Source organism: Phocoena sinus, chromosome 19, assembly GCF_008692025.1.
Source record: "Phocoena sinus isolate mPhoSin1 chromosome 19, mPhoSin1.pri, whole genome shotgun sequence".
Classification (NCBI taxonomy): Eukaryota; Metazoa; Chordata; class Mammalia; order Artiodactyla; family Phocoenidae; genus Phocoena; species Phocoena sinus.
In genome coordinates this window covers 5,435,743-5,448,062 of record NC_045781.1, presented here as the reverse complement: position 1 = coordinate 5,448,062, position 12,320 = coordinate 5,435,743, and the positions used below count along the sequence as shown (strand labels likewise).

At 40.6% G+C, this 12,320-nt stretch overlaps 2 protein-coding genes across 2 annotated transcripts in view; both read right to left on the bottom strand.

The window, feature by feature from the left end:
- Nucleotides 1–2,054: 2,054 nt before the first annotated feature.
- The window catches only part of LOC116743793 (zinc finger protein 649-like), a 55,717-nt gene continuing 45,451 nt past the window's right edge, over nt 2,055–12,320 (bottom strand). The window contains exon 4 of the mRNA XM_032612785.1: nt 2,055–2,234. Within this exon, the coding sequence (XP_032468676.1) occupies nt 2,140–2,234 (95 nt within the window). The 3' untranslated portion in view covers nt 2,055–2,139. The remainder of the gene's footprint in view (nt 2,235–12,320) is intronic.
- On the bottom strand, nt 8,787–11,261 carry LOC116743811 (zinc finger protein 84-like). The gene has a single exon (XM_032612845.1). The coding sequence runs from the start codon at nt 10,912–10,914 to the stop codon at nt 9,679–9,681; it is 1,236 nt and encodes a 411-aa protein (XP_032468736.1). The 5' UTR covers nt 10,915–11,261; the 3' UTR covers nt 8,787–9,678.

Sequence of the window (12,320 nt, the reverse complement as noted above, 5' to 3'; positions counted from 1 at the left end):
CTATTCATATTCTTTCCATTGATTCTCTTGGACTGTCCTTGTCCGGCAAGGCTGTTATCAGCAAATAGTGACGATGTTGAATCTTTTCTCCCATTTAAACCTGACTGCACCCTTGCTTCCCTCCCATGCATTCTCCAAAGCAGGCAGACTGGTACATTTCAAACCGGGTTTGTATCACGTCACTCCCCTCGATAAGCTTTGACAGACTTCCCAGTCTATTTAGGGTAAAAGACAAAATCCTTCATCCTGTCCCAGCTTTATCTTCCACTGTTCCTCTCCTCACCCAGGACACTTCAGTTACACAGGTGTCTTTTTGATGACTTGAGTTTTCAGGCTCATTCCCACATCAGGGACATCTGACATTCTCTTCTTTCTGCCTGCAGCATTTCCCACAAGCTACTGTATATACCGGCATAGTCATTATTTTGGTCTCAGCGAACATCATTCTATCTGAGAGGCCACCTCTAATCCTTCATTCTAAATTAGGTACCACCAGTTATTTTCTCTTAGAGCAAAAATTCTTTAGCTTTCATCCAGGTCTCTTTCTGCTATTTACCTAAGATTTTGTACTTAATTTGCATTTCACCCCTTGAGCTTAAATTTAGTATCAGCAGGAGGCATGTTTGCCCTGGTACCTCTACCCAGCCAGCACTCAGCGGACTATGTGGCCCGCAGGACATGGTCAGCAATTTTTTGTGAAACGATAGTAATTGAATTTCATCGGAACCATGCTCCACCACTCCCCCATGTGGCCGTCCATCACATTTCTGGAGGCATCACAGTTACTCAGGGCCCCATAGGAGGCAAGGTATATGACTTTTGGACATTTTTTTCCTAGTTAAAATACACACACACACACACACACAAAGGATTTAAAATAACCCAATAGATGAATTTAATACCATCTTTACCAACAAACAAGAATGGTTTTCAAACATAGTTAATAAGCAGCAAATTTCTCCAGGATTCTGTTTTTTCCATTTTAATGTCAATACGGTATACCAGGGAACAAAGAAAGTTATATGTAAGACTAAGCTCTTACAACAATAAAAAATGATAGTTTTGGGCTTCCCTGGTGGCGCAGTGGTTGAGAGTCTGCCTGCCGGTGCAGGGGACATGGGTTCGTGCCCCGGTCCGGGAAGATCCCACATGCCGCGGAGCGGCTAGGCCCGTGAGCCATGGCCGCTGAGCCTGCGCGTCTGGAGCCTGTGCTCCGCAACGTGAGAGGCCACAACAGTGAGAGGCCTGTGTACCGCAAAAAAAAAAAAAAAAAAAATGATAGTTTTGTTTGAATATCATGAGGGACTCCACATACTAAGGGGAAAGTGTGTCCCCAGAAGCAGCTGGGCCTGAAGAATAAAGGTTGAAGGTCTGGGTTAGAGTCTGGGACTATTATATTAGATCTACCTACAAATCAGTTTGATTGCCACCATATCTCTGCCTTTTGTGATCTATTTATGTCTTTTTTCTAATGTTTCTCCTTCAGCACAGATTGTAACAGGACCCACTTGCATGTCTGTCCTGAGGAGACTTTTCTCCATATAAAGTAACAATGTTGGCTCCAAAAGAGACCTAAAGACAGTACTGCTGAGCTCCTCCACAAGTCCCTCCCCACTGACCTTAGTCAACATGACCACCCTCGTTTACTCCAGTAATGAGGGGTCCTGCCAGGGTCAAAGGCTCTAAAACATGATAGAGAATGACAGCCTGGTTATGGATCAAATCAGCCCTGGGTGAATTAGTGTTTCCTTCCAAGTTAGCTCTTAGAATGACACGTGGGCCCGATACCTCATGTCCTACCATATCCCAGCCCTGCTGTAGGCTCACAATGAAATGTGCACTGCAATCCATGCTTTGTGAGACCAGAAAAATAAGCATACAAAGAGTGACAATGTACTGAGTATTGACCCTGCACCAGGCACTGCTCTCACAGTTTTTTAAATTTTATTTATTTAGGCTGCATTGGGTCTTCGTTGCTGTGCACAGGCTTTCTTTAGTTGCGGCTGGCGGGAGCTACTCTTCATTGTGGTGGGCGGGCTTCTCATTGCGGTGGCTTCTCTTGTTGCTCTAGGCATACGGGCTCAGTAGTTGTGGCTCCTGGGCTCTAGAGTGCAGGCTCAGTAGTTGTGGCGCATGGGCTTAGTTTGCTATAGATGAAAAGTTTCTGCAATAGGACTCAAGATGTCTGCTGAGTTTGCTTTTTCCACCTGGTGCTTGGTGCTTCATGGGTTTCTCTTTATGGAAAAAAAAAAAAAAGAAATTGACAGCAGGGACAAGTGGGAAAACCTTGAGTACTGCAAGTGCCATAGAGGCAAACATGAGGCAGAAATAAATATGAAAATGAAAATGGAATTGTAAAGAACAGATCAAGAACTGGTGAGTCAGGCACAGTCAGACTTGCTACTTGGAGCTGGGGGCAGTGATGTTTGAGAGAGTTCCCGGCTGCCAGAGTGCTGGAAACAAACCCTGTATCTTCAAGGAGACTGACTTGAAGACAATAAAAGAAAAGGCAGGATGGATTTGGAAGAGACTTATTCACATAAGGGGGAAGTATAAAGAGAGAAAAGACAAGTGAAAGTGATTAGGAAGATAGAAACACAGATATGAAGAGGTGAAATTAGAACAGAGCTACCAATTTCTGTATTTCTAATCCATTTTACAGTAAGTGGCTCACAGTCCGTTCAGACAAAATACCAGGAGATACAATTTATTGATGAGCTTTCGCATGTAGGGCTACGAACAGGCCCTTCATATAAGTTAATACTGAATGCTCAGTGTAAAAGGATATTCTTGTTATATTTTACATGGATGGAAAATGAGGCAGAGAGATTTTTTTTAACTTTCTCAAGGTCACTAAATTCCAGTAAATGGCAGGCTAGGTCTGATCTGACCCAAGGTATGTAAATACTGTCTGAGTATTAGTTTTAAAATAAATTTAAATCAGACTGGTTTCTCTTTTGTTACTAGATTAAAGGTGACTCAGTATGGAAGTTTCTAATTCAAAGTCAGTCAGTGGATAATTCAAATCCTACTAGCCAATTTTAAGAAAGCAGATTTTTGATAAACAACAAAATCCTACTGTATAGCACAGGGAACTATGTTCAATATCCTGTGATAAACCATAATGGAAAAGAATATGAAAAAGAATGTATACATATATGTATATATACACACACATGTGTATATATATGTATATGTATAACTGAATAACTTTGCTGTACAGCAGAAATTAACACAACATTGTAAATCAACTACAATAAATAGGAATGCAAGAGATTTCTGTGCATTAATTTTGTATCCTGCTACTTTACCAAATCCATTGATTAGCGCTGGTAGTTTTCTAGTAGCATCTTTAGGATTCTCTATGTATAGTATCATGTCATTTGCAAACAGTGACAGCTTTACTTCTTCTTTTCCGTTTTGGATTCCTTTTATTTCTTTTCCTTCTCTGATTGCTGTGGCTAAAACTTCCAAAACTATGTTGAATAAAATTTAAAAAAGAGAGAAAGCAGATTTTTTCCCCCTTTTAAGGTCTAAGGGGCACTGCATCACAAAGCCAAAGCAAAAAAAGAAAAACACGGATCTGTTTAAAGGGGTTATCCTGTGCTATGGAAATCTTTGCTGAGAAGAAATTCCTAAGTACATCTTCGATAGCCTTCTTTGTTGAATAAGAGATAATGTTTGGATGTAATGTCTCATTATTCATAAGTTTTCTTGGGATTAATTCACTGGTATACTGGTAAATGTGGGTGTGGTCTAGATACAGTCTCTCTGTCTGTCTCTCTCTCACACAAACACACAGAGAGAAGAGTCATTCAGATTCATCCCACAAAACGTCCAAAACAACACAAGATGGAATTGGGAAATCAATATAGAATTACGGAGAGATAGGGTGAAGTTTGATGACAGTGTGGCCAGCTGTGTGTCTGGCTGCAAAATACTGGCTCTAGAATCATGCGGGAGACCGTCATGACTACCATTTGCTAGAGACTTGCTGTGGGCCGGCATATCACCCTCTTTAATGTTCATTCACTCTAGTCAGTATTCAGAGTGACACTGTTCCTATTCCTGGCTCACAGGTTGGGAAGCTGAGACTCACTCAGGAGCTCCCAATCCCCCAGACTGTAGGAGGCAGAGCCAGGAATTGAAGATAAGCCGCTCTGGCCTCCAGAGGCTGGACTCTTACGCAGGATTGCTTTTAAACTGTGCCTTTCAGTGGCAAAGAAAAGCATACAATATTGTAACCCCTCTAGGTCCCATGCCCATGCGTTTGTCCAGGTCCATCCAGATTCTGGAATCTGTCTACGAGGACAATAGTGGAGCAGTGTGAGTCTGAGTGCAAATGTGTGTGCAGAGAACAGACCACAGCTGAACAGTCTGAACATTAACCCTGAACTCTAGACATCAAAATTTCTCAACTCTGAGTCTAGTTCTCAGTGGTTTGAGTTGATGGAAAACCTAGTCTCCAATCTTGAAGGGAAAGAGCAGGAGGAAGAAAAGCAACCCTTACCCTCAGGCTGGACTCAGCCTCGGCAGTGTCCATTCCCCTTCCAGCCGAGTACCCACGACCATCTACTGCTGCTGTGTGGTCTCCGGTGTTACACCTTCCCCATCCCTCTCTCAGTCCAGGAAAGAGTCCAGCTGAGACAAAACTGTCCTGAGACCCAAGGGGAAACCTCTGTCCTGTCCAGTTCCTCAGCTGCTCTCTCCTCTTAGGCACTGTCTCCCAAACCTTGTTCAAGTCCGAGCCATAAGCAAACACTCACCAGGGTTTATCTCTGCTTTGGAAACGGGCAGCAGGACTGTGGCCATCAGTAAATACATGCCATGTAAGCCAAGGCGGTTATGTGTCTTGAGATCCCGAGTCCATCTCCTCCCAAATCTCTGCAGTTACCCTGTCACCTGTGAGGCACCGACACTACCTGCAAAGGGATTGTGGTGTATCTGCAAAGAAGCGGTAAACGTTAGTCCCAAGCCAGCATCTGCAGGTCCCGGGGATTGAGACAGAATTAATTAAGAGCAGGTGCAGCTGAGGGGGAAACTTTCCTGAGTCCACTGCTGTGAACTGTGTGTGCGTGAGGGAGCGTGGGATAGACAGGGCACTCAGCGCTGTGCTGAGACAGCAAAGTGGATCCTCATCTCCAATTCCTGCCCCAAACCCACCCCCGGGGTCATGGGGATGAGATCTGTCATGTTCATACTGGACTCTGAGCTTCAGTGTTATAACAGGAAGAATAACTGACTCCATATTACATCTGTTTTTTACTTTAACTTTTGTGCTCTGTTGCCTGTGCTTAGTCATGCTGGCTCTGAACCTTTTGTTAAAAAAAAAAAAGAGGGCTTTCCTGGTGGCACAGTGGTTGAGAGTCCGCCTGCCGATGCAGGGGAGACGGGTTCGTGCCCCGGTCCGGGAAGATCCAACATGCCGCGGAGTGGCTGGGCCCGAGCCATGGCCGCTGGGCCTGCGCGTCCGGAGCCTGTGCTCCGCAACGGGGGAGGCCACAACAGTGAGAGGCCCGCGTACCTCAAAAAAAAAAAAAAAAAAAAAAAAAAAAGAAGTTCATGCGTGTTCTTGGATGTTCAACAATGTTTATTTGCATCTTGGTACTTAAAAGACTTTATTTATTGGAGGCGAACCATTATCTTTGTTATACTGAGCCTTCTCATTTAATGACAATCTACTTCCTTTATTTTGGTCATCTTAAAGGTCTTTCAATAAAGTGATATAAATCTTTCAAATTCTCTCATAATTTTTATTGTGAATAGAGAACTTTTCAAAAGTGTTCTGATTATCGCTAGTGCCTAGCACTCCACTGAAGTTGCAAGCAAGCATCTAGAGAATTCTACTAGATTCCTTTTATTTTTTTTTCTTGAAGTATAGTTGATTTACAATGTCGAGTTAATTTCTGCTGTACAGCAAATTGATTCAGTGATATATATATATATACATACATACATATATATACACATTCTTTTTTTATGTTCTTTTCCATTATGGTTTATGACAGGATATTGAATATAGTTCCCTGTGCTATACGGTGGACTCTCATTATTTTACATGGTTGTCTGTGGGTTCTCCTCTTTCCACATAGGCAATCACATCATCTGCAAATAATGACAAGTTTGTTTCCAATTTTAAACACTTTAGTTGTTATTACTGTCATGCTGTGCTGGTTAAGACCTCCAGCAGCGTGTTAAGCAGGAATAGAGGCAGCAGACTTGTACCTCAGTGGTGAACAACTAGGGAACGTCTTCAAACTTTCATCATTAAATATGATGTTAGCTATAAAGTTCTGGTAGCTAATATCTATTAAGTTAAAGAAGACCTATTTGGGCTTCCCTGGTGGCGCAGTGGTTGAGAGTCTGCCTGCCAATGCAGGGGACACGGGTTCGTGCCCCGGTCCGGGAAGATCCCACGTGCCGCGGAGCGGCTGGACCCGTGAGCCATGGCCGCTGAGCCTGCGCGTCCGGAGCCTGTGCTCCGCAACGGGAGAGGCCACGGCAGTGAGAGGCCCGCGTACCGCAAAAAAAAAAAAAAAAAAAAAGATATATTTACACCGGTTTTGCTGAGCAGGTTTTTTTTTTTTTGTAAGCAACTTGATTTTTATCTGCATTTTGAGTGCAAAGTTTCTTGCAATGTTATTCTTTTCAAATATACTTTTATTGATGTAAAAATTCACAAAATATAAAATTAACCATTTCAAAGTATACAATTCTGTGACCACTTACTCTATTGACAATGTTATGCAACCACCTCCTCTATCTAGTTCCAAAACATTTTCATTATTCCAAAAGAAAACTACATATCCATTAATCATTCAGTCTCAATTTCTCCTTCCCCCCAGGTCCTGGTAACCACCAATTTGCTTTATGTCTCTATAGATTTACCTATTCTGCACATTTCATATAAATAGAAATACAATATGTGATCTCTTGTGTCTGGCTTCTTTCACTCAGTGTACTGTTTTTGAGGCTTATTCATGTTATAATGTATATCGATACTTCACTTGTAAAGGTGATTAATATTCCATTACACATATATGTGTATGTATAGGTACATGTATATACACATACCACATTTTGTTTTTCCAATAACCCACTGCTGGGCATCTGAGTTGTTTCCACCTTCTGGCTATTGTGAATAGTGCTGCTATGAATAACGTTATGCAAGTATTTAAGTACCTGTTTTCAATTTCATTGGGTATATACCCAAGAGTGGAATTCCTGGGTCATATAGTAATTCTATATTTAACTTTTTAGAGGGACCACCAACTTTTTTTTCCATAGCAATGGAACCATTTTATATGCCAGCAATGTGCAAGAGTTCCAATTTCTGCAATTATTCTTAATATTAGAAAAATACCAGGCATTTTAGGAAATGCTGAGAGGAAAGGAAATGTTTGTAGTGCCCAAGGACATGTTATAATAATGATTCCAAAGTTCCTGTTTGACACAGCAGTGGAAATACAGTGCACTTGAACTCACCACACATAACCCTGTCTTCTTCCCTCCTTCAGTCTCATGTGCTGCTTGTTTTTTAGTATTTTATATACATCTTTTATCATCTTTGGATATTTCAAAAATAAGGCTCTAGAAAAATGTAGGCTTCAAGAAGTGATGTATCATCACAGTTGGCAGAAATACTAAAAAAGACAGTAAAAATAAGGGCAACAAACTTATGTGGTGTAATTCTTTAGACTTATTAATGAGTCAAATTACATATTAAATTTTGATTTATAAGGAAATAGAACATTTCTATTTATATTAGATTATATTACTCAACATTCTATGCCTATGCTGGAAATTTATTAAACTCTAAAAATTACATTCTTCATGTAATTCCAAAAATAAAAATAAAATTAAATACATAAAGTCCATTTTATGTAGTATATAGTCTACAACATAACTCTTACAAACCTTGTTCGAAATCCAACTGATCCTTATGTTCTGTTTTTTTTCTATATTCAAACAGCATTGTATTTGCAGTGAAAATACCTAATATTTGTAGTAGAATATTCTCTGGAATCCTTTCTAAAACAATTATATTAAACCCTTAGAAAATTATTTCATTCTATAGTTTCCAGATTTTACTTAATTACTCAAATCCAGAATGCCACCAAATGTAGAAAAGCCCTAACAATGAAATGATGACATTCCATCAACTGTAACATGCATCACAGTTTAAGATACAGTCAGATGTGAAGAAATAAAACCATGAAATGCAAAAATAAAATATAATTTATCACTGATGCTTTTGCCACATTCATAAAGTCTCTGTGTGGAGCAAATTGTTTCTGTTTTCAAGAGCTCATGGTGCTTAATGATAGCCAGTCCTCCATAGGAAGCATTTTTAGTGACTATAATCACAGTTTTTCTGTAATGTATGAGTTTACTGAAGTAGAAGTTTACTGGAGTAGAATAGAAATATCATTCCTTAAGGATTTTTTTTTTAATTTTTTTTTTTTTAGATGGTGGGGGTAGGAGTTTATTAATTTATTTTTGCTGTGTTGGGTCTTCGTTTCTGTGCGAGGGCTTTCTCTACTTGTGGCAAGTGGGGGCCACTCTTCATCTCAGTGCGCGGGCCTCTCACTATCGCGGCCTCTCTTGTTGCGGAGCACAGGCTCCAGACGCGCAGGCTCAGTAGTTGTGGCGCACGGGCTTAGTTGCTCCGCGGCATGTAGGATCTTCCCAGACCAGGGCTCGAACCTGTGTCCCCTGCATCGGCAGGCAGATTCTCAACCACTGTGCCACCAGGGAAGCCCTCCTTAAGGATTTTATAACTTCATTGAATCTAGAAATTATCCCCCTGAGAATGGAGTCTTTCTGCTATATGAGTTAGTGGGCAATTAAGGAGCTCTGAATTGTAAATAAAGCATTTTGACAATCACTGAAATTCGTACCCTTTTGTGGCCAAAGGCAGACTTTAACTATAGCCACTGGACTCTCTCCTGAATTAAGTAACTGGTGTTTAATATGTCACTTTCAAAAGCTTTCCACATTCCTTGTTTCAAAAAGATTTATCTCATATGAATCTGTGGATGATTAGCGAGCTTTGACATCTATGTGAAGGATGTACTACATTAACAAGGCTTTCCTCCTATCTGGGTTTGTTGATGTAAGGAAGACATGCATTATCGGAAGATATGCATTAAGACTACCACATTCACTGCACCTACAGGATCTCTCTCCTGTACAAGATGTTCAAAGAGTTTTGAGTTTCTAGGGAATACTGTCATTATCACAACATTCCTGAAATTTCTATTTTTATGTACAATGAGATGTAATTTTTCTTATCTTGGCTGCATTCACTGCAACTGTAGGGTCCCTCTCCTGAATGAATACCATAATGTCTAACAAATATGACTTGAAAAAGAATAATTTCCCACTTTCCCTGCGTCCATAGGTTTTTACCTCCTAAATGCATAGGCTGTGACTTTCAAATAAAGTCTTTTGACAATTGCTGCCTTTATAATGTTTCTTTTTTGGTGAGATTCCCTATGGTATAATGAGGAGATGTCTTCAGGTGGAAGGTGTACAACTTTCATTCCATATATAAGGTTTCTTTCCTACAGGAGTTCCAAAAGGGTCTATATAATCAGAGCGTTCATAGGCATTTCTATTTTGTATGAGTTCTCCGAGTAGATAAGATTAATCAAAAGAGATTTCTCACATTCCCAGTCATTGCAGAGAGGATTTTCCTCTATGCTGAGTTTGCTGATGATTAGCGAGGGCTGATTTCCGAAAGAAGGCTTTCTGACATTCATTGCACCTATAGGGTCTCTCTCCTGTGTGAGTTCTCCGGTGACCAATGAGAGTTGACAAAGTAGCAAACGCTTTCTTACAATTGCAGCATTCATATGGTCTCTCTCCTGTATGAATTCTCTGATGTACAGTAAGATAGGATTTAGCTGCGAAAGCTTTGTCACATACACTACATTTGAACGGTTTCTCACCTGTATGGGTTCTCTGATGTATAATGAGAGTTGACTTACAGGACAGAACCTTCCCACATTCACTGCATCCGTATGACTTTACCCCAGAATGACAATTTTGTAGATGGTTAGTGAGACCTGACTTCCGGATGAAAGCTTGTTGACATTCATTACATCCATAAGGCCTCTCTCCTGTGTGAATTCGCTGATGAATCATGAGATGTGCCTTAGCGGAGAAGGCTTTCTCACAATTTAAGCATTCATACGGTCTCTCTCCTGTATGAATTCTCTCATGTACAATGAGATGTGCCTTTGATGTGAAGGCTTTATCACATGCACTGCATTTGAAGGGTTTCTCACTTGTATGGCTTCTCCGATGTATAATGAGAGTTGACTTAGAGGACAAAACCTTCCCACATTCACTGCATTCATGGGATTTCCCTACTGCATGATGAGTTTTCTTATGATTACTGAGATCTGACTTCTGGATGAAGGCTTGTGGACATTCACTGCATCCATATGGTCTCTCTCCTGTGTGAATTCGCTGATGAATCAGGAGCTGAGCCTTTTTTGAGAAGGCTTTCTCACAATCTGAGCATTCATATGTTTTCTCTCCTGTGTGAGTTCTCTGATGTACAGTGAGATGTGTCCTAACCATGAAGGCTTTATCACATATTCTGCATCTGAAAGGTCTCTCTCCTGAATGAGTCCTCTGATGTAAAATGAGTTTTGACCTCCAAGGAAAAGCTTTCCCACATTTGTTGCATCCATAGGATGCCCCTTCTCTGTGACGGGTTTTCTGATGATAGATTAGTGCTGACTTTGTAATGAAGACTTTCTGACGTTGATTGCATCCATATGTTTTCTCTCCTGTGTGAGTTTCCTGATGAGTGATTAGCTTTAACTTACTGGGAAAGGCTCTCTTACAATCACAGCATTCATGGGGTTTCTTTCCTGCATGAGTTCTCCAAGGCATGGTCATGAGTGGTTTACAAGTATTCACTGCACTTTTGTTGCATCCATATAGTTTATTGCCTAAAGAAGTTGAGTCATAATTAGCAAGCTCTGACGTCTAGATTAAAGCCAGAGTACCCACGGAAGAATGAGCAAGACAGCAAAAGAAGGTTTTTTTTTATCATTTACTATAAAAAATATTAGTGAGACAATCAGTAGAATCTGAATAAACTCTGTAGATTGGATAATAGTTCTGTAACAATATTAATATTCTGATTTTGATAACTGTATTGTTTATGTTTTTAAAATGACCTTGTTTCTAGGAAATACACACTTAGGTATTTAGGGGTAAAGAGTTCAGGAAAACAATATGTACCTCTGTGTGTGTGTGTGTGTGTGTCTAATGACAGATAGATAGACTATGATAAATCAAATGTGGTTAAATTACCACTTAAGGATATCTGCAAAAACAATGTGCATAAAATTTGTGTATAATCTTGGGATTTCACATTAAGTCTAAACCATTTAGAAATAAATATTTTCAAAAAAAATAAAGGAAGACATTTACATAAAACTATATAGGAGGATTACTCATAAAGGCCTGAATGCAGAATGAATAAATTATTTTATACTCACACAATGGCATCTGGCACAGTACTCTGGTATTCTTGATCTAAATGCTCATTATACAGTGTGCTGATTGTAAAAATTAACTATGTTATACTTCAAATATTTTTATACAGAGAAGTAAACAAAAATATAGTCAGTAGTCAGGAAACGCTCACGTATAGGAGGACCCTGGAAGGAATTTGGATATTATACTAATAGTAACAGGATGCCATTCAAGGTAATAGTAGGAGACAGATGTACTAGTTTTCACTTTAAAAATGTCATCCTGGACTTCCTTGGTGGCGCAGTGGTTAAGAATCTACCTGCCAATGCAGGGGACACGGGTTCGATCCCTGATCCAGGAAGATCTCACATGTGGTGAGCAACTAAGCCTGTGAGCCACAACTACTGAAGCCTGCACACCTAGAGCCCGTGCTCCACAACAAGAGAAGCCACCACAATGAGAAGCCCATAGGCTTCACTCACCGTAACTAGAGAAAGCCCGTGCACAGCAACAAAGAAGCAATGCAGCCAAAATAAATAAATAAGTAAATAAAATTAAAATTCACCTTTAAAAAAAAATGTCATCCTTGGGCTTCCATGGTGGCGCAGTGGTTGAGAGTCCACCTGCTGATGCAGGGGACACGGGTTCGTGCTCCGGTCCGGGAAGATCCCACATGCCGCGGAACGGCTGGCCCGTGAGCCATGGCCGCTGAGCCTGCGCTTCCGGAGCCTGTGCTCCTTAACGGGAGAGGCCACAACAGTGAGAGGCCCGTGTACCGCTAAAAAAAAAAAAAAAAAAAAAAAAAAAGTCATCCTTCACGT

Coding starts and splice junctions, on each gene's coding strand:
- LOC116743811 (XM_032612845.1), bottom strand. CDS start 10,914: ATGACCATGCCTTGGAGAACTCATGCAGGAAAGAAACCCCATGAATGC.